Raw genomic sequence first — 24,133 nt, 5'->3', positions numbered from 1 at the left:
AAATCAGAGCGATGCAGACACAGAGAACATCTGCAAACATTATGATGTAACCATGGGAACATTCACCTGCATCACATTAACTGAGCTTCATAAAACTGTGATGGACTGTAACTCCTCCACCTCTTGTGTTGACCCGATACCTACAGCATTCTTTAAGCGGATATTCAACAGCATTTCAAGTCACGTCCTAAATATTATAAACACGTCTCTTCTAACGGGCATCTTCCCAGACGTCTTCAAAACAGCCGTTGTAAAACCCTTGCTAAAGAAACCTAACCTAGACAGTAATACACTGACCAACAACAGGCCAATATCTAACCTTCCATTCATCAGCAAAATACTAGAATAAATAGTCTCGGTCCAAATAAACTCCTTTCTTAAAGAAAACAACATCCTGGAGGAATTTCAATCAGGCTTCAGAGCATGCCACAGTACAGAAACCGCTCTGACTAAAATAATTAGTGACCTCAGACTAAACTCTGATACAAACAACGTCTCAATTCTTATCCTGCTAGACCTAAGCGCAGCATTTGACACGATCGACCATGACATCCTAATTAATCGTCTAGAAAAACTGGTTGGTCTTTTTGACTGTATATTAAACTGGTTCAGAACATATATCAAAGGGAGAAAGTATTTTGTCAGGCTTGGAGATCATGTGTCAGAGAAGCATGATGCCCACTTTGGAGTTCTACAAGGGAGCTGCCTCGGTCCATTACTGTTCTCCCTATACATGCTACCACTGGGGGACATCATTAGAGAACACAATGTGTGCTTCCATAGCTACGCGGATGACACACAGCTGTACATCTCTGCTGAACCAAATGATGCTACAGCTACTAACTCCATCACCACCTGTCTGTCAGCAATACATAAATGGATGAGCAATAACTTCTTAAAATTAAATGAGAACAAAACTGAAATCCTACTAATAGGTCCTGTAACAAAAAGAGAGATGGGGAAACTTACTTCTTTGATTAAACCTGAAGTTACAAGAGACTTCAGCTCATCCAAAACGCTGCAGCGAGGCTGCTGACTAGAACCAAGAGGAGAGACCACATCAGTCCAGTGTTAGCCGCTCTACACTGGCTTCCAGTAACTTTTAGAATTGACTTTAAGGTCCTCCTCCTTGTATACAAAGCCCTAAACGGAACCGGACCAAGTTACACTGCCAACTCTCTAATAAACTATGTGCCCCCAAGAACATTACGATCATCCACTACTGGTTTATTAAATGTTCCCAGAAACATCCAAAAGAAAATCAGGGATGCAGCCTTTTGCAATTATGCACCAAAGCTATGGAACACTTTACCTACAGACATTAGGGAGGCTGGCTCGCTCAGTATCTTCAGAAGTAAACTGAAGACATATTTCTTTACTTAAGCCTTTTAATGGTGATATTTTATATCTCTTTACTTTAGCCTTTTAATAGTGATATTTTATATCTTTTTACTTTAGCCTTTTAATGGTGATATTTTATATCTTTTTACTTTAGCCTTTTAATAGTGATATTTTATATCTCTTTACTTTAGCCTTTTAATGGTGATATTTTATATCTTTTTACTTTAGCCTTTTAATGGTGATATTTTATATATTTTTACTTTAGCCTTTTAATGGTGATATTTTATATATTTTTACTTTAGCCTTTTAATGGTGATATTTTATATATTTTTATCTTAGCCTTTTAATGGTGATATTTTATATATTTTTATCTTAGCCTTTTAATGGTGCCACTTTAAACTAATTTAGATGATTTCATAAATGTTTGCCATGCCTGGTTTAACATTGAATGTGTAAAGGTAACTGAGATGAATTTCAGAGTGTGTATTTTTGAAAAGTCTGAGATCAAATAGACTGTTTTACCACGGGAAAAAGAGGAAGTTTCTCTGATAAATGTGTATTGGAGAAAAACTGGCTTTAACCGAAGGGAGTAAACCAGTTGAAAGACCACAGGGGCCCATTGTTGATCTCATGCTTTCAAAATATGGCTCTGACAGTTTAAAACATTTACAAGAATGGTGTGATGAATGTGATTTCCCGGCAGTAGGATCGTTAAGTACGACACAGATACGGAAACTAGGCATGAACTCCAACGTTATTTTATCTACTATTTTAATTCAGCTATTTTTATACAATTTTAATTCTGCTATATTATATTATTTTAATTCTGGTATTTTATCTGCTATTTTATCTACTATTTTAATTCTGCTATTTTTATAATGGTACTTCAGACTCATTTACATCTACACTGTGATTATTGTACTGTAAATGCTCTTATTCTGTCTAATCTTGTACTAATTGTTATGTTTTTGCTTTGAAGCACTTTGGGCTGCAATTCTTGTATGAAAGGTGCTATACAAATAAAGCTTATTATTATTATTATTATTATTATTATTATTATTATTATCGATCAAATTGACCGCGCAGATCATTTATGACGTAAGATCGTAAAACGAACCCACATAGCTACGCTACATCTATGCTACACTCTAGTCCAGGGGTGCCCAAAAGTGTATTGTGGGTAGATCGCGCACCGTTAAAAAAATAAAATTATATATATATTCCCCCAATGAAACCCTGCGCCGCCTGAACCACCAGTGGTCCGCAGACCACTCTTTGAGAAACACTGATCTAGACATGACTCCTCATTCCCTTCAAAAGCAAAAATCACATTAATTCTTTTTATTTTCCACAATTGTTAGTCCAGGTTGAAAGTTTCCAGACACTACAACAAGAAGATGTAGCTCCTCACACACCGTTGCTCTTTCTGTATTTACCTTGAAAATATAGATTACTGCATGTAATTATTAACTTGCTATTAATGAGCTAACGCAACTGTATCTCATGCTGACCGCAGCCAGTGTCCTCAGCACTTTCAGTCTCCACATAGAAGAGAGCAGGACCCTATTCTGTAATCAAAACAAAAGCCTTTTATACAAACTAACAAGTCCAGGGAGCGTTCAAAATGCCCCAGCCACAGAACCTCCGCGCCTCTGATATAAAAACCAAGACTTGAGCAGTGAGGCTTGGAGTGGACTAATAATGACACGTCATTCTTTTCACTCTCAGACAAAGAGAAAAAGAGTGAAAGAGCGGGAGATAAAGAGAGAGAGAGAGACAGCAATTTGCTCTTTATTAAACTGATACTTGGTAATGGCCTCATTCTCTGCTCTCAAAGACTCCATTTACACCCTGGATTATAGGAAAAAGCATAAAGGGGACACACATGCACACAGGTGACTGTCAGTATCTTAGTGTCTGTAATGTCCCTCATGAATACCTGGAGAGATATAAGAGGACAATAACAAATGATTAGACAATCTCTTCTTTTTTCCTCATCCCTCTATCCCCCCCTCGACATCCAAGCTTCTTTAGCCTCCTTATTTTCTCCTTCTCTTTCATATTCACTCACTTTTCTTTTTGTCTCTTCATCTACATGTGCCTTATTCATCCTTTTTCTGATTTGACGCTTCTCCCACCATCTCTCTCCTCTTCAACTACTGCCTTTTATTCTACTTCCAAATGGGTTGAGTTTGATCAATAGAGTACTATACTCATTATCACACTCTCTTCCACACACACGCACACACACACACATGCGCGCAGTGTGTTAAGAAGTCTATTGTACAGGCTGAATGCAGACGGTGTACTTCCCTGGATAAAGTATAAAGAGTGATGAGTGTCCATTAGCTGGCCAGATACATTTAAATTGATACCTCGACATTGGGTATTTTAGCCCAGAGTCATGGAGAGGATGAGATGCTGTGCCATGCGAGTGTGGAAAACGTGGTGTTTAATTTGCACAAAATACTTTTTTTGATTGTGAAATGTGTCTCATTTGCTTTCAACAGGCTTTTGGTTTGTTCTAGGGGAGACAAAAATGTAGAAAAGACTTAAAGACTGTCTCGATGTAGAAAACGTTTCATTCCTGCTTAAGGCCCTGTCACACATCTCTGTATGACAGAAACGTATGCCGGCACATACGAAAATGTGTCAAGAGTCCAAAAACGTCCAACTTTTCATCGGATCAGAAAAGTGAACATATACAGATACGCATGTCTAACCTATTGATAGCGCATCACTTACTTATACAGAATGTCTATCAGACAAATACCCAACGAATGCATAAGATATACAAAAATATGGCGCATAAAAATATCGGCAATACGCTGGTGTACGTAGATATAAGGTAAGGTATAAGTAGTGTTCGTTAAGAGCAGGTGGTGTTACGCTGGGGCGAGTTGATATAAGGTAAGGTATAAGTAGTGTTCGTTAAGAGCTCACTGTGTTACGCTGGGGTGCGTTGTTGAACGCTGATGTTTTGAGCATGTTCAGAATTACCGGACGTACCCGACGTGTGCTTCATAAGATATGCAGACGTTACGTTAGACATACGTGAATACGGAATACGTAGGTGAATACTTACCTACGTGAATACAGTACGTGACTACGTTAGAGGTACGTTAGATATAGGCTACGTCGGCTGACGGTGAATCCTACAGCCAATTTATTGATAACGAGTGGATAACCTATTCCTACCCTATGTTAAGATTATGCCTGACAACGGAGTAACTTATTAAACGTGTTTCTACAGTACAGCTAGCGTTCAGCATGTTAGCCGTTCTCCAGCATCAGCATGACGTGAACCAGATGGCACTTTTCCAGCTCCGTTGGCCAGACGCTCTGATACGTTTTAAATAGATAAGTGATACGCTATCATATGTTTAACATACGTATAATAATTTGTTATGTATTAATATATATATAATATATATATGTATATTGTATTTTATATTTTATTTATATATATATATATATATATATATACGTGTGTGTGTGTGTGTGTGTGTATATATATATATATATATATATATATATATATATATATATATATATATATATTCGTTTCAAAAACAACATTTTTGACTGCTTGACGCATACAAAGAGAGGCCTGCACTGATGAGTTATATTCATTAAAGGAAAGGGAAAAAAAGCCTTACTCATTTATTGCAATGAATAACTTTTCAAATAGAACATTTTGTTTGAGGATTTTTTTAGTTTTTGTTTGGGGAGATGACGACATATGATGGTGGTAGAGGCCGGTTTGGACAACTAACCTGTGCATGTATCTGTGTCTTACAGGAGTAACTTTCATTTGTTGAGGAAGAATGAGAAGTTACTGAGAGAGCTGAAGAACCTGGACTCACGGCAGTGGTGAGGAAACATCACGATTACTGCATTCCCTGCTGCCTCCCTCTTCATTCTGCTTTTATTTAGCTGCTGGTTTCAATTCTCTCTACTTTTCTGCAATTCCTTCTTTTATTCCCTCTCTCTGTCTCTTTGTCCTAAAGTGTTGTGACATTAAATGTTTTTTAAATATTGATCAATCTATTCCCCCCTCTGCTTCTGATAAGCTGATAAGTTTTCTGTATATGTCGTGTCCGTCATTATCGGTTTCTTTCATTCTCTTCTAGCCGCGAGACTCATAAAATAGCAGTGTTTTATGTGGCAGAGGGCCAAGAGGACAAACATTCTATACTCACCAACACAGCAGGCAGTCAGGCGTATGAGGACTTTGTGTCTGGACTGGGCTGGGAGGTAAGAGCACAGTCATTCACATACATGTTCAGTTTCCCTTCTTCATTTATTCAAACTGCACCTTCACCTTTACTCATTTCCTGCATGAAATTTAGGACCACATTTAATTATCTGTTCTGCATCTAATGATTATGATGATGATACAACTGAACAGCTTTAGGATTGCTAAGAAAACAGTTTTGTAGAAACATTGATATAGATTAAAATACAATCCATGGCGATTTATTTTTTGTGTATCAACATAAAGAACTGTGTAAAGGAGTTCTCCTGACACAGGGAGCTGGCAAAATAACTAAGAATTGTAGAAACAGACTCAACACAAAATGTCCTCAAAGCAGTTCTAACTGAATGGTGAAACCACGTTTATTTTTATTTTTTTTTAGTACAATATTTTGTCTTCATTTGCTGGATAAAGAGTTTGACACGAATGTTTATTCATTCAAGGCTTTAAGGACAAGGCTATACAGTTCATATTGTTTTATGGATCCTACATCATGGTGTGTGTGTTTGTCCCTAAGGTGGACCTCACTACTCACTGTGGCTTCATGGGAGGTCTTCAGAGGAATCGCAGCACAGGCCAGACTACGCCTTACTACGCCACCTCCACTACTGAGGTCATCTACCACGTCTCCACCCGCATGCCCCATGACCAGGACCACAACCTCACCAAGAAGGTAACACACACTGGTGGTGAACTTTCTTCCTGCGGTTTTTACAAGATCACAGTAGTTTCCACTGTTTACGCTCTCCTGTCCAGCTAATATAATGCCCACCTTATTCCCTGTTTGTTGCAGAGTGAATTCACTGTGATGTTTCAAAAATGTCTGATTTGCTTGACCGTTGGATGGAAACGTATCTTCTTTGTGTCACTCTGTCTCTCCCATCATCTGCGGTGTGGCCCTCTCTCAAAATGCACACGAGTGTCTCTGTGTAGTGGGAGCGACGGGGTAATTAGTTAAAACAAATCCTCTACACTCTTCTAGCACCTTTCATACAAGAATTGCAGCCCAAAGTGCTTCACAGCAAAAACATAACAATTAGTACAAGATTAGACAGAATAAGAGCATTTACAGTACAATAATCACAGTGTAGATGTAAATGAGTCTGAAGTACCATTATAAAAATAGCAGAATTAAAATAGCAGATAAAATAGCAGAATTAAAATTGTATAAAAATAGCTGAATTAAAATGGCACAATTAAAATAGTATAAAATAACATTGGAATTCATGCCTAGTTTCCCTATCTGTGCCGTACTTAACGACCCTACTGCCGGGAAATCACATTCATCACACCATTCTTGTAGTCTTGCCTAGTTTTTAAGTGTTAAGTGGGCTTTCGACTTCTCTAGTCGATACTTTACTTCCCTTTGTCCCCGTTGTACAAAGTAAGTTAAAACACAATCGTCACTGTGAGTCCCAGATTTCGTTTATGGTAAAATCCAGATAAAACCGTTATTAAACACGCTGGTTTAACCTTTTCAGTCTAAGGCAATATCTGACTACTAGTCTTCTCTGCTGTGACTCGTATGTTTCTGTCAGCTATCCCTTAGGCTAAAGGAGTTCAATATTTGACTACTCGTCTTCTCTGCTGTGACTCGTATGAAATACCTCTGTCAAATATCTCTTAGGTCAAAGGACTTCAGTATTTAACTACTCCTTTGCTCTGCTGTGAGAAGTATGAAATATCTCTGTCAAATATCCACCCTTGTTTCCCCTTCTCCTTTCCTTACTTTAAATGATGAGAAAACCATTTCTTCACTTGATTTTTCATCAACGCCATGCAGGTCCATCAAGAAGCAAACAACACAAAACCCACAAACGCGTTATGGTAAATAGGGTACATATATATACATATACATATATACATATATGATTTCTCGTTTCTTTCTCAGTTACCTTTACACATTCAATGTTAAACCAGGCATGGTAAAAATGTATGAAATCATTTAAATTATTTTAAAGTGGCACCATTAAAAGGCTAAAGTAAAAATATATAAAATATCACCATTAAAAGGCTAAAGTAAAAATATATAAAATATCACCATTAAAAGGCTAAAGTAAAAATATATAAAATATCACCATTAAAAGGCTAAAGTAAAGAGAGATGTTTTTAGTTTACTTCTGAAGATATTGAGCGAGCCAGCCTCCCTAATGTCTGTAGGTAAAGTGTTCCATAGCTTTGGTGCATAATTGCAAAAGGCTGCATCCCTGATTTTCTTTTGGATGTTTCTGGGAACATTTAAAAATCCAGTAGTGGATGATCGTAATGTTCTTGGGGGCACATAGTTGATTAAAGAGTTGGCAGTGTACCGGTTCCGTTTAGGGCTTTGTATACAAGGAGGAGGACCTTAAAGTCAATTCTAAAAGTTACTGGAAGCCAGTGTAGGGTGGCTAACTGATGTGGTCTCTCCTCTTGGTTCTAGTCAGCAGCCTCGCTGCAGCGTTTTGGATGAGCTGAAGTCTCTCCGTTGTTGTTTTTGGGAGGCCGGTAAAGAGTGCATTACAGTAATCGAGTCGGCTTGAGATGAAAGCATGGATTAGTTTTTCAGCATCCTTTTGATTTATAAATTGTCTGATTTGAGCTATATTTCTAAGGTGGAAGAATTATGTTTTTGTCACCTTGTTTATGTGGGATTTAAAGCTTAGATCTGAGTCTTTGATAACACCAAGACTTGTAACTTCAGGTTTAATCAAAGGATTAAGTTTCCCCATGTTATTCATCATCATCTCTCTTTTTGTTACAGGACCTATTAGTAGGATTTCAGTTTTGTTCTTATTTAATTTTAAGAAGTTATTGCTTATCCATTTAGTTATTGCTGACAGACAGGTGGTGATGGAGTTAACAGCTGTAGTATCATTTGGTTCAGCAGAGATGTACAGTTGTGTGTCATCCGCATAGCTATGGAAGCACACATTGTGTTCTCTAATGATGTCCCCCAGTGGTAGCATGTATAGGGAGAACAGTAATGGACCGAGGCAGCTCCCTTGTTGAACTCCAAAGTGGGCATCATGCTTCTCTGACACATGATCTCCAAGCCTTACAAAATACTTTCTCCCTTTGATATATGTTCTGAACCAGTTTAATACACAGTCAGAAAGACCAACCAGTTTTTCTAGACGATTAATTAGGATGTCATGGTCGATCGTGTCAAATGCTGCGCTTAGGTCTAGCAGGATAAGAATTGAGACCTTGTTTATATCAGAGTTTAGTCTGAGGTCACTAATTATTTTAGTCAGAGCGGTTTCTGTACTGTGGCATGCTCTGAAGCCTGATTGAAATTCCTCCAGGATGTTGTTTTCTTTAAGAAAGGAGTTTATTTGAACCGAGACTATTTATTCTAGTATTTTGCTGATGAATGGAAGGTTAGATATTGGCCTGTTGTTGGTCAGTGTATTACTGTCTAGGTTAGGTTTCTTTAGCAAGGGTTTTACAACGGCTGTTTTGAAGACGTCTGGGAAGATGCCCGTTAGAAGAGACGTGTTTATAATATTTAGGACGTGACTTGAAATGCTGTTGAATATCCGCTTAAAGAATGCTGTAGGTATCGGGTCAACACAAGAGGTGGAGGAGTGACATTCCATCACAGTTTTATGAAGCTCAGTTAATGTGATGCAGGTGAATGTTCCCATGGTTACATCACAATGTTTGCAGATGTTCTCTGTGTCTGCATCATAAGTGATGCTGGCTCTGATTTAAGTTATTTTATTATTGAGGAACAATGCGAGTTCTTCACACTTTGATGCAGAGGACTGCGGAGGGGTGGGGGCAGTGTTCAGTAGCTGGTTAATAGAATAGTATTCTAGAATTTCCAGCATTCTCTGTGATAATCTTAGAAATGTAATCCTTTCTTACCAGCTGCATTGCTTTACCATAGGCAGCCATGGATTCTTTGTAGATATCATAGTTAACTGTGAGCTTAGTTTTCCTCCATCTTCGTTCAGCTGCTCTACAAGTCCTCTTAGTCTGAGTAACATTGCTGTTGTTTAACCATGGGGAGATTTTGTCAGTGGATTTCTTTTTGACCTTTAATGGAGCAACAATATCCAGGGTAGATGACAAGGTGTTGTTTAAATTTTCAACCATGAGATTTAAGGAGCAGTCTGAGCATGGCTCAAATGATCTCATGGTGTTAGAGAATGTTTCCTCTGCTGTGTCATCTAGTATTCTTTTTTTGACCACGGTCTCTCTTTTGGTCTTTGTTAAGAGTACGTTAGCATCAAAAAGCACACAGTGATGGTCAGATATTGATAATTCGATTACTGAGCCTTATCGATGTCCAGCCTTGTCGTTATCCCTAAGTCTAGCGTGTTACCATGCTGATGAGTGGGTTCACTGATATTTTGTTTTAGATCATAGCTGTCTAGTAACTTTTAAAGTTCAATAGTCTTGGGATCATTCTTCTTATTTACGTGAATATTTAGGTCTCCATGCAGGATTATTCTTTCACATTTAGTGATGCTGAGTGAAATCAGCTCTGAGAATTCCTCTAGAAATAGTGCTGAATATTTTGGTGGCCTGTACAATGTGATGATGAGCAAAGATAATTCTGCTTTGAGCTCAATAGCAAGATATTCAAATGATGTAAATTCACCCAGGTCAATTACATACAAGCGACGCTGATAAGATAGCGGGAATCCCTCCACCTTTCCTATTTTGCCTGACTGCCTGATAGTATTTACAGTTTGGAGGACACGTCTCAGTCAGTGTTGCCACACCAGTAATGTTGTTTAACCAGGTCTCAACTAGAAACATACAGTGCAAGTTCTTTTGAACTATCATATCATTAATCAAAAAAGATTTGGTAGCCAGTGATCTGACATTCAGAAGAGACACTTTCAGATGCAGGGAGTCTGTGACAGGAGTCAAAGCCGGTCCTGGCTGTTAACTGATATATCTAAGGTAACCAGACGCAGTGCGTGCTGAGTGCTGATCATTTACTCTGGTAGTAGTCAAGACAGGAACGGCATGACCAGTTTGGGGGAGGTGATGTCCTTGAGTGTCCATGAGCGGGCCTTTGGCATAAGCCGAGGGGGAGGTGCGGGGGACGTCTGGGAGGGGGGAGAAGAATGTGAGATGATGGTGGGGTATGATGGTTTTGAGCGGGGGGTTATTTGAGGTGTCAGTTTAAGACCACCTCACACCAATTAGTTCATCCTGTCGCTAAAAAGGAGGAAGGGAGAGGAAGATCAAGGGGAGGGGAGGGGGCAGAGTGTCTCAATGCTACTCCACAAAAATTCAACTTCATCCATGTCTGGCGGTGGAGTTGAGGGACTGGGGTCCTTGGTGTGCAGGCTTGATGTGGCTGGTACTGCAGCAAGGTCACTCGCTCCAGTGGTTTGGACGTCATCATGGTGGTTATCTGGTGGTGTGGAGGATGGTGTCTCCTTGCATTTAGCCAAAGTTGGGTGGCTAATGGCGTGATCCATATTTGAAGAAAACAGTTTTTCTCCAGATCTGTGGAGAGAAAGTCCATTTCTTCCAAAAAGGCCTCTACGCTGCCAGAACAGATTGAAGTTGTCAATAAAGTTCACTTTGTGCAGGGGACAGGCAATTGATAGCCAACTGCTGAGCCCCAAAATTCTGCTAAAACGATTCACTCCTGACCTGGCTGATGGGATGGGACCACTGATGTTTCAATGTCTTTAGAGCCTACAACTTTTAGCAGTTCAGTAAAGTCACGTTTTAGTATTTCCATTTCTCCCCTTGAGATATCTTTATTCCCCGCATGAATAATGATCTTGTTCACATATTTGTGGGTAGACAGCATTTCTGGAAGTTTTTCTGTTATGTCACAGATCATTTCATCAGGGAAGCAGTATGTTTTGGTATCTTTCTTACCGTTAATGTTAATGTCTGATACAGTAGAGTCGCCGATAATTAGCGTTGCTGGCTCAGTGATCTGTGGTCCTCTGTTCGGCGCACATCCTCGATCCGCTGTTTGCTCAGTGATCCGCTGATCGTCCTCCGTCTGTTTCTGCGGTCCTCTGCGTCTCGTTCTGCCCGAACGGCACGGGACTGACAGGCGAGCTGGGTCCTCCAGCGGCAATCCAGACTCGGTTTATAGAGGTAGGAATCTGTTTTCCAGCTCGAGAGACATCAGTGGCGGCGGGGCATTCCTTGCCGTGTTCACTGCTACAATCCACGGTTGCGTAGCGGGGATTGATGTGAGCCGTTGCTGGCATGATGGCAGCGGGGGCCAGTCTCTTTCTGTCAAGTCGGGTTCTTCTAGTTTGTTAGGGGTGCTCCACGCTGTTCTCCGGGCAAGCTGTAGCTTCACCTTTGGGGTCCATTGTATTGTTGTATCCTTCTCTTCTAGATGAAATATCTTTGCCTGAAGTACTGCAATCTTCTGTAGATGTCCACGGCAGTCCGTGCAGGGGGGTATATCTGTGAAAATGTAATTAATATTAGCAGAAAGATGCAAGCAGAGGTAAGCAAGGGCAAGAGCTAGCAAAGAAGCATCTGCAGAAAGCAAGATATTCCACCCTTCAAATAAGATGTCATATATATCTACAGATTCACATGTCAGATGAATGTAGATTCCAAATACTTAATGTGTATGAATTTAATGCCAATAAGGCACAATAATCGGACAATTCCAGAAGATATGGAAGTGATGTGCGTCATTTATCCCACGTAGTCTTTAACGTCCCTGAAAAAAAACGTACAATATCTTTTCAACAGAATTCTCGCCATGTAGTTGATCAAATTGAATTCCATTGCGCCCTCCTCTGAAATAATCACGTCACCTTGTTACGTCCTCTTCTTGATGAACCATCTTTTAATAACCGCATAACGACAGTGGATGGAAACAAGCATTCATTTGCTTTTTTTTGTTGCTGATTTTCTCCAAACTTCGGTTAAAATGTGCGATACATTTGTATGGAAACCTGGCTTGTCTTCCTTTCCTTTGGATCACTTTTTCTTCTCCTCCTTCCCAATCTCTCTATTTTCCTGGAATGACATTGCAAATGAACATAGGTCGCTACCCACACACAGCAATCCTGTCTGTGTTTGTGCACGGTGTGGGCTCGTATCAGTGTCTAGGCAGGTTTATTGTGTGTTTGTGTGCATTTGTGAGTGTGTGTGTGTGTACACCTGTCAACCCCCAGGCATTGGGTGCTCTGCACATGGCCATAATGTCCCTTTAATCAGATCATACTTCCTGCTTCTCGGCCTATCACGTCGCTGCAGGCTCCTGATTGGATTATCAGCGCCTGGTCCGACACCATCCGTCTCCCTGATCAGCTGATGGCCCCATCAAACACGCATACTCTCATACACACACACACACATCCACTAAGGGCTTTATTCACATCGGCCCGCGACAAATAACCACACAACTATAAATTTATGTTAACGTTGGACACCGACGCACACACATGTTAGCAAGCACATGCAGGCTTACAAACGCATACACTCACAGTTTGACAAATGTGTCCACAAAGAGGTTAAAGTGACAGACATACACATGTCCATACTGGCAGGCATTTATCGTCCATCCTCCTGCCACACACACACACACACACACACACACACACACACACACACACACACACACAGTGCAGTGTGATTATAGTCCATGGCAGGGCATTTGTCCAGCTTTCTCTCTTCGCTGTGTGTTCTGCTCCCTCTCACACTACATCTGCTTGAAACACGATTAAAAGGATTAAAGCTGCATAACACCAACTGATTGTGGCATCAGAGATGACATCACTCCGATCTTCATCGTTGAAATATGTAAAAATAAATAGTGATACGGATCATAGAAGCACGTCAGACAGTCAGGCTCCACTTTTCCTTATTCAGACATTGTACAATTGTTCTTACGCCCAAAAATACAGCTTGAGGGTCATAATTCTAACCTCTCCAAATGTGATAATGGCAGGCCCTTCACTCCTCAGCATCACTGTGAGTCTCGCTGACACTTTGAGTTGCAAGCTGCGTCAGAGGGTGCCTCGAAAAGATTTATTTTTAGAAGAACTTGATAGATACATCTCTTACTCCTCACGTTTTTCAGACTTTGTTTAATATATCAATGTAATGTATCACTAGTCAAGGTTAAGTCAGGTTAATTAAACTGTAACTCAAGTTTAAAATTCATGTAGTGTTATTATGACAAGTGGGTGAAGTCATTTCTGAGCATGATGAATAACTTGTGCACACGGCCTTCATATTACTTACACTGCAGGTTTTAAAAGAGGGAATTTTGGATATGTTTTTAGGGAAACGACTATCAATCATGCAATGAATGATATATGAACAAACCTCTCTGTAGTAACCTTCGGAATATGGAGAGGAATGAAACTGGAGAGTTTGGTGTATTTAAGCTACTGAAGTGGAGTACAAGAAAAAAACTCATTTAGAGAAAACCTTTAAAGATATGTGTTGTAAAATTCCAAGACACTACAGGTGAATATGGTTAAACATTTGAACTATTAGATATCGCAATGAAACTTCCCCAGTTGATTACTTACACTAACAACATTATTTTTCTATTGGTTATATTTATTTAAAAGTTATAAGTTTTCTGACATGTTCCGTTTAAATATGCAAGTAAGGCTTTATCTAATGAGATATCTACAGACACAAAGTTAGTAAAACAAACACCTAGAAGTGTATTTTTTATGTTTTCTTTCCCAGCAGTCTGAAAGAAAGGGAACAAAGCACACAACTGATTGTAGTTTTAACAAACATTTAATTGGAAATGTGTTTGTCTCAGGGCCAAGGCCGAGAGCGGCAGACATCTGAAGGTGTGTGTGACGCAGCGGACAAGTAGAGAGACGTCTGTGTGTGTTTGTGTGTGTATTTTGGCAAGCATCAAGGTTAATGACAGAGCTGTCACAGGCCCTGACTGTCGCTCACTGATTGAATGTAAACACACACGCGCGCACACACACACACACACACACACACAAACACACAGAATGGCACAGCTCCAGACTTGATCCCATCTGTCTTCCAGCCCATACTCCATCTTTCCGGAGCTTCCCTCGGTCTTCGTGTCCACTCTCCATCTTCACACACTCACTCCATCACCCCCAGGGCCACCTATACAGCACGTAGACACGCAAAATCAAAAGCCTTGGGTTTATGATGGATACGGTCTATCTGGCTCATTGCACCAGACCGTGTGTTTGTGTGGTTGGCATTGACTTAGTTTGTGTTGTTTATGCTGCAAGAAAGAAAAATGTGAGATGTTTATTCCATTTTGATTCAGGTATTCGTTTCTCTTGTCTGTCCCTTCCTTCATACCGACCCCTCCAGCTCAGACACCTGGGTAATGACGAGGTCCACATTGTTTGGTCGGAGCATTCCAGAGACTACCGGCGAGGGATCATCCCCACTGAGTTTGGAGATGTGTTAATCATCATCTACCCCATGAAGAACCACATGTACTCCATCCATATACTCAAAAAACCAGAGGTAAAAACAGTGTTTTGCATTTGATACTGGGCTCGGTTGTCAATTATTCCTTTTCTTTGTGTTTCAGTGTTCCCTTTAACATTAGGTGAAAATGCCTGCAGGACATTTAAATTCATCATTAAAACCCAGGATGATAATTCAGGCCCCCTCTGGGCTAATCAGGAACAACTGCACACGTCATCTGCTGCAAAACTGTAATTGTTGTGTGACTCATTGGCTTTTCATGAAACTTGATACATTCTACCAATGTTTCATCTAGCGCCACCACGCTGAAATGTCTCAACACCTATTGGATGGATTTTCTCAATATTTGGCGCACACATTCGTCTCTCCTTCAGGATGAATTCAACCCTTAACTTTTCACCTAGCGCCATCATCAGGTCACAGTTTTAATGTGTCCAATACTGTGGTTTGAGATCAAATATATACAAATCTAATGAGATTTTATGTTTAAATGCAGCAGTTCCTTTTTCCTGTGCACGCCAAATCAGGACTGCAACACTAATTAACACTGCCGCTAATTAGCAAATGTTATCAAGCTAAAGCGTCAAACTAAGATGTTGATTATGGCAAACATATCTACTAAACCTTAGCATTTTAGCATCATCAGTGTGAGCACGTTAGCGTGATGACATTAATATTTAGCTCAAAGCACCGCTGTACCAGAGCGCAGCCTCACAGAGCTAGCATGGCTGTAGACTGTTGTGTGCATGAGAACGCTTCGGTGGGACTGATCATTATGTTTTTCCGTCAAAAGCCAGTTATTAGGGCCACTGTGTAATAAACAGAAGAGCAAATGTAGAGGCCAATCACTCATCCAAATGAAAGAGTTAACCGTCACATAGTAGATGACACCATGTCACACTTGTGGATTAACACGGATATTAATTGGATGAACATTTATATTGTATGGATATGAAATAAAATTGTGAACTTGCACGATGTTTTGGGCCATACTTTTATGTTTCCTAGCAGACAATACAGATATGCATCCAGCTTGACAATCCTGGAGAGAGTCTTGCTCTGAGTCTTGCTGCTCTGGTTAATGCATCAGTCTAAAACACACCGACATTAATACCACAGCACTGATAGCATAATTCTATTTCAAACGAGACCTAACACAATAAAATGCTGCTTTTTTTCTGTATGACATAGATACCACAGCACTAATAACATAACCTCATTCTGTTTCATTCATTCTACAAAGCTAAAAATATTGAATTATCATGAATCCAAAAAAACGAGTTAGATAAGATATTCTGTGTGTTGTCGTCCTGAAAGCTCTGTATTCGGTCATAGAGTGCATGGCTTGGAGACCTGGTCTACAAATAAATTGAATAAAACGGCTTGACATTATTCTCATTGGTAGATTCCACAAGCAAAGTATAGAATTAAATCTGACTTGTCAAGCTTGGTTCACTACAACCCAGTGGCTGCCAGAGATTATTCTGTTTCATAAAAACATCTTGAATTGTATGACTTTGAGAGGCTTCCATCAGGAGATTCATTATCATACTAGAAAAGTGTACTCAGAGTGCAGATCTCCTCCAGGTGCGTCTCCCTCGCCCCTCCCAAACATAGAAGAGTAAATCTCCTTCAGTTGTCCCTCCTGGCTCCCTTTTAGTCAAGATAACAAAAAAGGAGGCTTTATTAATCTCGTATCTGGTAACAAATGAATCTGCAGATGCTCCGGTTTAAAATGAATCCAAACCTTTTTCTGGATGTCAGATTTTGAGCCACTTCAAAGGCCAAAACGTGGCCTGGAACACACTAGATTGATTTGTTCTGCTTTAATGCCTGTCTCACTGCTTGTCTTTGTGTCTCTAGGTGCCATTCTTTGGTCCGCTGTTTGACGGTGCCATCGTGGACATGAACATTTTGCCCACCATGGTCCGAGCCACAGCTATCAATGCCAGTCGAGCTCTCAAATCCCTCATTCCACTTTACCAGAACTTGTATCCTTTAAAGCTCTACTCAGAATGTGTGGAAACATGATCAGAAGCCAGAGGTAGGTCTCACAAGTCTTCTTTCACTTTTGTTCACTGCCTTTGTTTCTATCTCCGTGCTAACACCTGATGTTCAGCTCTTTAAAGGTTAGTTGTTTGTAGGCTCTCCTCAGCTACTTCAACTTGTTTGAATATACCTTCCCCTTTGTGTTGGCCTTTGAAATCCTCACACATTTATGTACAAGCGAGAATGCCAGTTCTCACTCAGTTCAAGTGTTAAGAATAACAAATCAATGTCCAGTGGGGTTTGGCTTTCAGAGTATAAGTGCTAGTGTGATAGAGCTGTATTTAGTTGGTTCTGAAGTGCCATATATCAAGTGTGTATGCATCTGTGTGTGCAGGAGAGAAAGAGAGACAGGTGTGTGGGTGTGTGTGTGTGTGTGTGTGTGTGTGTGTGTCTGCTTGATCCGATGCGATGGTAGTTTGATTGGAACAAGCTCGGTGGTCAATATTTATCGATGACTCTCCTCTCTAACGCCGCTTCTAAATGAGGGGGCTCTGCTCTCGCACGCACACACACACACAGTGTGTCCACACTTATACACACTCTTCATTCTACCAAACGTGGACAGAGTATTACACCCGATGGACACAAGCTCCACAGAGGCATACACATGCAAGTGCATCCACATATAGACATGCACATTCATACGCACACACACACACACACACACACACACACACACACACACACACACACACACACACACACCATTATGAGGTCACAGTGTCCCCTGTTGAGGCGAGCTTAGTTACTGACTGATCATTGGAATTTCTTCTAATCAGCACATAAAGCAATTTGATTCCCTAAAGATACTTAAAATAAAATCTTGGCATTAGTCATTTTAATGATGTATTATAAGCTGCTGAGACTATTGTGACTTCAGAAGTTCAGCAGGTGGTAATTCCCTCCATAATGTCTATTTTATATTGCTGTGAAAACCTCCCCTTCAAAAAACTGTATTTATTAAAGTTTCTCGTCAAAAACTAAATTTTACAAGATAAAACACAACATGATAACTCATTTTTACTGAACAGAGCCTGAACGCATCATAATGTAACTCAATGGATCCTCCTAATGTTAACTCTTAGCTCTGTTATTTGGCCAAGCAGGACTGTGCTTCCCACCGGCTGCTAACGGCTAACGTTAACTCTCCTCCTGCGTAGACCGTTTACTGCGTCCTTTCAGGTTTTAACGCCGCAGCGCTCGGTTCAGTTTGCCATTTGGTAGTGGATAGCTACACACAAGTTAGCCTACATGCATACAAAATTAGATTTTTCCCAAAGGCGTCCCGGGTAAGATCTCTGCGGTAAAGACTGAGCTTTAGTACACGTTTAATATTTTTGTTGGTTTTACCTAAATGACATGTCTGTTAGCATGGTCATTATTTCCTTTGTATCTTATCATAATTCTCCTCTAGGTGTCCTGCCTCCTTCCTCTGCGCTCTCTTTGTCCTTCTTTACTTTGTCTTTCATCCCTCTGTCCCATCTCTCCTTCACTGTTCTCTGTCTGTCTTTACTCTCCAGTCCTCCTGTCCTTCATCTCTATGTTCTCTCTCCTCTCTTGTCCAACTTTCTCCCCTGTCATTTCCTCTCAACCCTCCCTGAATTTCTCCTCCCTTTCTTCTCCCTCACACTCTCCTTATATTAGAGAGTTAATATAAGTGGTGGAGGTGATGCTAGGTGGAAGGGGCACGGGGAGAAGTGGGGGGATTGAAGAAGCCATTTTGCTCTGCCAAGTCCACCCAGCGAGACAGAGACGGAGAAATTGTTCGGCTCAGTGTGGGGCTGTAGCTCGAAAACCCCCAGACCCAGTGTGTGCGTGTGCGTGTGCGTGTGCGTGTGCGTGTGCATGTGCGTGACTTCAGCAATTTTGGAGTGAGTGTGCAGCCATGACATCTTTACAATTGTGTTGCATTTTCCTACCTTTCTGTCTGTGTGTGTGTGTGTGTGTGTGTGTGTGTGCGTGTGTGCGCGTGTGTGCGTGATCACACACACTCACACATTCCTGGTGACACATGTGGCACATGCTTGTTTCGAGGTGTTGGTGTATGTCTGCGAGTGTCCTGGTGTGTATTGATTGGTAGTAGCAGCAGGTCGATGTCTCTGACAGGCTGAATTACAGTAATCAGTCATTATTGACTCTCCATCTCTCTGCGACACACACCTCTCTCCTCCTCGTCTGTCTCTCCACCTCTCCCTCCCCACTCTGCCCTCTGCTTCTGTCACTCCTCGTTTCTTTCCTTTTTCTCTCTCTTCTGTCTCACCAGTCCTCTGTCCTAACATCCCTCTACGTCTTGTCTCAAATTGTTTCTACCGCTGCCTTGTATCACTCTGTCCCGCTTATCATCATTTCTCTGCCTCCCTCTCTAATTATGTCCCTGTATTTTCTCTCTTGTCTTTCTAACTCCCTTATCTCAGTGCATCTCTTTCTACTGTATGTCTGTCATATTGTCTGTTTTTCCTCTTTTTTAGATTTCCTGACTCCCCCGTCTTCTTTACTGCTCAGTCTCATTGTCCTAAACTACGAGAAACTCTGACATCATGATGTCATAACAATCCTTAACAATTGTTGTCTAACTTATAAGAGTTGATGAATGTGTAGGACCACATTAAGATATTAAGATAAGATGAAGCAATTTCAGTAAAATGTGGGAGAAAAAGTCCTGCTTACTCTCTTAAGAGACCGTAAACCGAAAAACATAAAGGTTACCCAAAGGAAACACACATTTGAATAAGTTTCAGCACAGGGAAGCCCAACAGCTGGATGAATGTGAAACTTGGTAGAACATGTGTGAGTATGTAAAAAGTCTCCTTTCAGATTGCTTCGTGAACTGCATTGTATCTGAAACCAAATTTATCAGGTTTGTGATCTGGTGCCAAAACTCTTGAATTTAAAAGACAATGAATAACGCAATAATGGCATTAGGTACAGGAGATGCAGCCTTATTAATAAATGTAATTAGGGATGCACGTCATCTGTATCGGCCTATAAAGGCCTCAAAATAAATGAAATTTCGGCGATATACCAGGCAGGTGCTATAATTTTGCGAACGCGACACAAACCATTGACTGGTGCAACAAGTATGTCCGTAGAAATATCGACCTCTTCCTTGAGTCTGACTCATAGGATTTAAGCCTATCAGTCTTTCAGCCTCGGTCATTGGCGTTAAGAGTGGGGCTACGTTTTTGCAAAGGACTGAAGCAGTTTGTATTTAGTGCACCAAGTGCATGCGCCCTGTTTGCACATCCTCTTGTTGTTACAGGGTTGTTTGTAGCCCATAGAAAAGTGCAGCGCAGATTGAGCCTAGTTGTAAGATGTTTTTGTTTAAAAAATGTTACAATTTTAATCATTTTATTGTCACATTACTTAATTCAATTCATATATATTTGACTTTAGGCAACAGTCTGTAAAACATTTGTACTACTTCAGTGTGGGCATAATAATATGTTATTTCCACTACAGACGAGACTTGATTTTCTTTGCAATTAGGTAGAAAGAATGTGTGTTTATATCGGTATATGCAAAATCCAAGATCGTGCATCCCTAAATATAAAGTTCATCTTTTACCTTTTTTGTTGCAAAGTAAACTCAGACTGGAGATTAGCGCATATATACTGCACATGAGGATTTGATGCCCTTGTGTGCACCTCAAGTCCTGCAGTTAACTGTGTGACTGATTCCGAGGGCTGCACTGTGACAACAAGTATCCTCACAGAGGGGCTGACACAGAAGCAAATGGGGGGGGGGGGGGGAAAGATGGAAAAAGGCTGGCAGGGCGAACTGTGTCAGTGGTTAACTGGCATTCTTCTTTTCTTTCTTTTTCTGTCTATCTCTGTCTGTCTTTCTCCCTCTCCCTCCTCCCTGTCTCCTGGCCCTCAGGGCGGTCCATCTGCCTTCTCTCTCTCTCTGATCTTTCATTCACCATGACTAGAGCCATCCAGCAGAGCACACACACACACACACACACACACACACACACACACACACACACACACACACACACACACACAGTGCCAGGCTGCTGGGGCAGCTGTGTGTTAGCACAGCTCTATCTCACATATCAGCTCATTGCAGCAAGAAAAGCAATCCAAGACTCCCCAACACACACACACACACACACACACACACTGCCCCTCACTATATTCACATTGAAATGCAATACACACAAAGGTTTATAAAACTTCTCTATCCTTTGATGGTTCTTATCAGGGAAGGAGGAGGGAAATCGATTTTGTGTAAGAATTGAGATTCTTATCTTTTAAGATTCTGAATCAATCCACAACTTTAAAAATAGATTTTTCTTCTACAAAAGTACATATAGATATATATATATATATATATATATATATATATATATATATATATATCTATATATTGGTAATCCTACACACCAAGTCAGAGTTGTGTCACACCCCTCACTCGTGCACACAGCAGTAACGTGGAGAAAGACGGGCTCCTCCTGAATCAGTCCGTCTCAACTGGTAGATTAAGGCCCAGACACACCAAACGGACAGCAAAGAACTAGTGTCGACAGAGAAGACTGTTGGGTCTGCTCACGTTGCCTGCGTCTTGGCCAAAAAGTTGCATTTGGACACACCGCAAAGCCCAACGGGTTGTACGTTCTGCGCCTGCGCAAACTAGAAGACCTATGACTGTAAATATAGAAGCCGTTGTTAAGAAACGCACATTAAAACAAAGCATGCCGACTATTTCCACACCACTCACGCTGAGCACTTCATTCAAGGTGGCCATGTTGTGAAAATATCCGTGTGTATATGAGATGAAGATGAAAAATTAAAAGTCTCTATTGTCCTCTCCACTTTAGTCGGTTTTTTTACTCCCTTCCGTTTTTCTTCTCGTGCACTGATTCGCTCGAACTGAACAGCCAATCAGAGTGATTTATATGGTCCAAACTGGTATTTTGTATTTTTCAACATATCTCAAAAATAATGCTTGACACAACTTTGAACTGGTGTGTAGGATCACTGTCAGCAGTAGCAACATCAATACATAAATCTATTCACCAGTTTGTGACCTCTGTGGACTGGTCACCACTTTGTGTGTGTGTGCGTGTGTGTGTGTGTGTGATTTGCATGTGATAGGTTGGTATTGGTGTGTGAGGGGGGTACATGTTAGTTGGTGTTTAGTGTACGAATGTGTGTGAAAGAGCAAGCTGTGGCCGTCCTCCATCTGCTCCTGGGTGATTGTGGTTCTGGGGAACAATGTTGGAGAGACACTAAGCTGCTACACACACACACACACACACACACACACACACACACACACACACACACATGCGTGCAAGTTCCAGCAAGTGTGTGTTTGTGTGCATGAATTTTCAAACGTATATCACTCCATTTACACTTGTAATTCATGGTGTTTATGTTGCATGTGTATATATTTCACTCTCTGGATTAGAGCTATTGTGTGTGTGTGATAGTGATGCTGTGTGTGCGTGCGTGCGCGGACATCCCCTCTAGTAGTTGATTGGCAGAGATGGCTGCACTGAGGCAGGGGTCAGCATATGGCTCAGTGTGATAGTGATGCTGTGTGTGTGTGTTGTGCTGTGTGTGTCACTGCCTTTCCCTCTTTTTCACACTCTGTTCCCAGTGAAATGATAGCAGCTCTGGGCATGTAGCGCTATTATCCCCCATATCCACACTCACACACACACACTCGCACCGAGAGCAGCCAAACGCCTAGCGGCCTGCCTGGCCTCTCTCTGCCAGCTCCCACAATAGAGCCCATTGTCCCATTAAGGCTACAATCTGCCGTGTGTGACAAGGAGTGTGTGTGTGTTCCTCACCATGTTAGAAAGGTGAGGGCAAAACCTTACAAATTGAAGACATTTTGTTATTGCTGATGCTAAAATAGGGTCATGTTATCCTTAACCTCCCCTGAGCTCCACTCCACCTGTCAGCCTTGGAAGGAGCGGTGCGTTTGACATGAGAGAAAGCTGCACCGCTGCCTTTCTGTGGGGTGCGTCCTGCTGCATTTGACAAATCGGAGAGATATTTTGCTGATGCAGGTGCATTGAACTCTAGATTCAATGATTAATTGATCAACAGAAAGAAATCGGCAACTATTTTGATAATCATTAAAATAATTGTTTATGTAAAAATGCCAGACTATTGTGTTTTGGCCTTAAATATCTCTTTGAGAAACTGGGATGGACATTGGCAGATTAATTGATAATAAAAAAGTATTATTATTTTTGCAGCCCCATTTAAAATGGAAGATATTTCAACTGTTTTTTCTTTTTTTTTTCTTTATTAGAATAATGTAGAAACATAAATTCACATAAGAATTGTCAGCATACTGCATATTTTTGATTTGAGGAATAAAGCCTCTGCATATTGTAAAAATCAGATGAATAAAAATACATTTTATCCATCTGTTCTTTATTAAAAACACAGCGTTGTATGAGCATATTGCGGCGAATTGACAGCAAATCAACACCTCACGTTGAGTGGTATTTGACGCTTTAAGAGACAATTAGGATTAGGTTAAGGGTCTGTGTATTAGTGGGGGTAAGGAAATGATTGTGTGCAGAGGGGGAGGTGATTGTGGTTAATTGTTTCCCGTCGGGCAGATAGAGGAAATGAAAAGAAAAGGGTGAGGAGGAGGGGTCACAGCTAATCTCTCCCACTCCTCCCTTGGGGAGGTGTGTGTGTGTGTGCGTGCGCGTACGTGTTAAATGCTTTCCGGATCTCAGTCTGTTTCACAAGCACATATTAGCACTGCGGTGTGTGATACTTTGTAACATCTGCATCATTTCATAATACTGCTGTTAGTCTGCTATTATGTGGATTTATGTTTGAATTATTGATCACTCACCCAGGGAACATTTTAAAAACATTTGAATGTAATATCTGTGTTATAGATTTATGTCAGCAGAAACGTAACGGTTTGCCTTCAAATATTCAGTACAAACTAAACCGACACGATCTCTCAGCTCTTTAGTTTGGAGACAAAAATAAAATTAACTACAAATCTAAAGTGCATATTTAAACATTTGCCAAATAGAATTATTTTTTTACCTTGAATCTTCTTTTAACCTCCATGATATTTATTTATTATTATTTTTGTACACTTTGA

At 40.7% G+C, this 24,133-nt stretch overlaps 1 protein-coding gene across 5 annotated transcripts in view; it reads left to right on the top strand.

Moving 5' to 3' along the window:
- The window catches only part of ralgapa1 (Ral GTPase activating protein catalytic subunit alpha 1), an 81,885-nt gene that overhangs the window by 38,783 nt on the left and 18,969 nt on the right, over positions 1-24,133 (top strand). For all 5 annotated transcript variants that reach the window (XM_029460397.1, XM_029460396.1, XM_029460400.1 and 2 more), the window contains 5 exons: positions 5,143-5,214; positions 5,475-5,598; positions 6,117-6,272; positions 14,867-15,025; positions 16,853-16,980. In XM_029460397.1, coding sequence (XP_029316257.1) covers positions 5,143-5,214; positions 5,475-5,598; positions 6,117-6,272; positions 14,867-15,025; positions 16,853-16,980 — 639 coding nt within the window. The remainder of the gene's footprint in view (positions 1-5,142; positions 5,215-5,474; positions 5,599-6,116; positions 6,273-14,866; positions 15,026-16,852; positions 16,981-24,133) is intronic.

This window comes from Cottoperca gobio, chromosome 22, assembly GCF_900634415.1.
Source record: "Cottoperca gobio chromosome 22, fCotGob3.1, whole genome shotgun sequence".
NCBI classification, from domain to species: domain Eukaryota; kingdom Metazoa; phylum Chordata; class Actinopteri; order Perciformes; family Bovichtidae; genus Cottoperca; species Cottoperca gobio.
The sequence above is the reverse complement of the archived record's forward strand: the minus strand, read 5'-3'. Positions and strand labels throughout refer to the sequence as shown.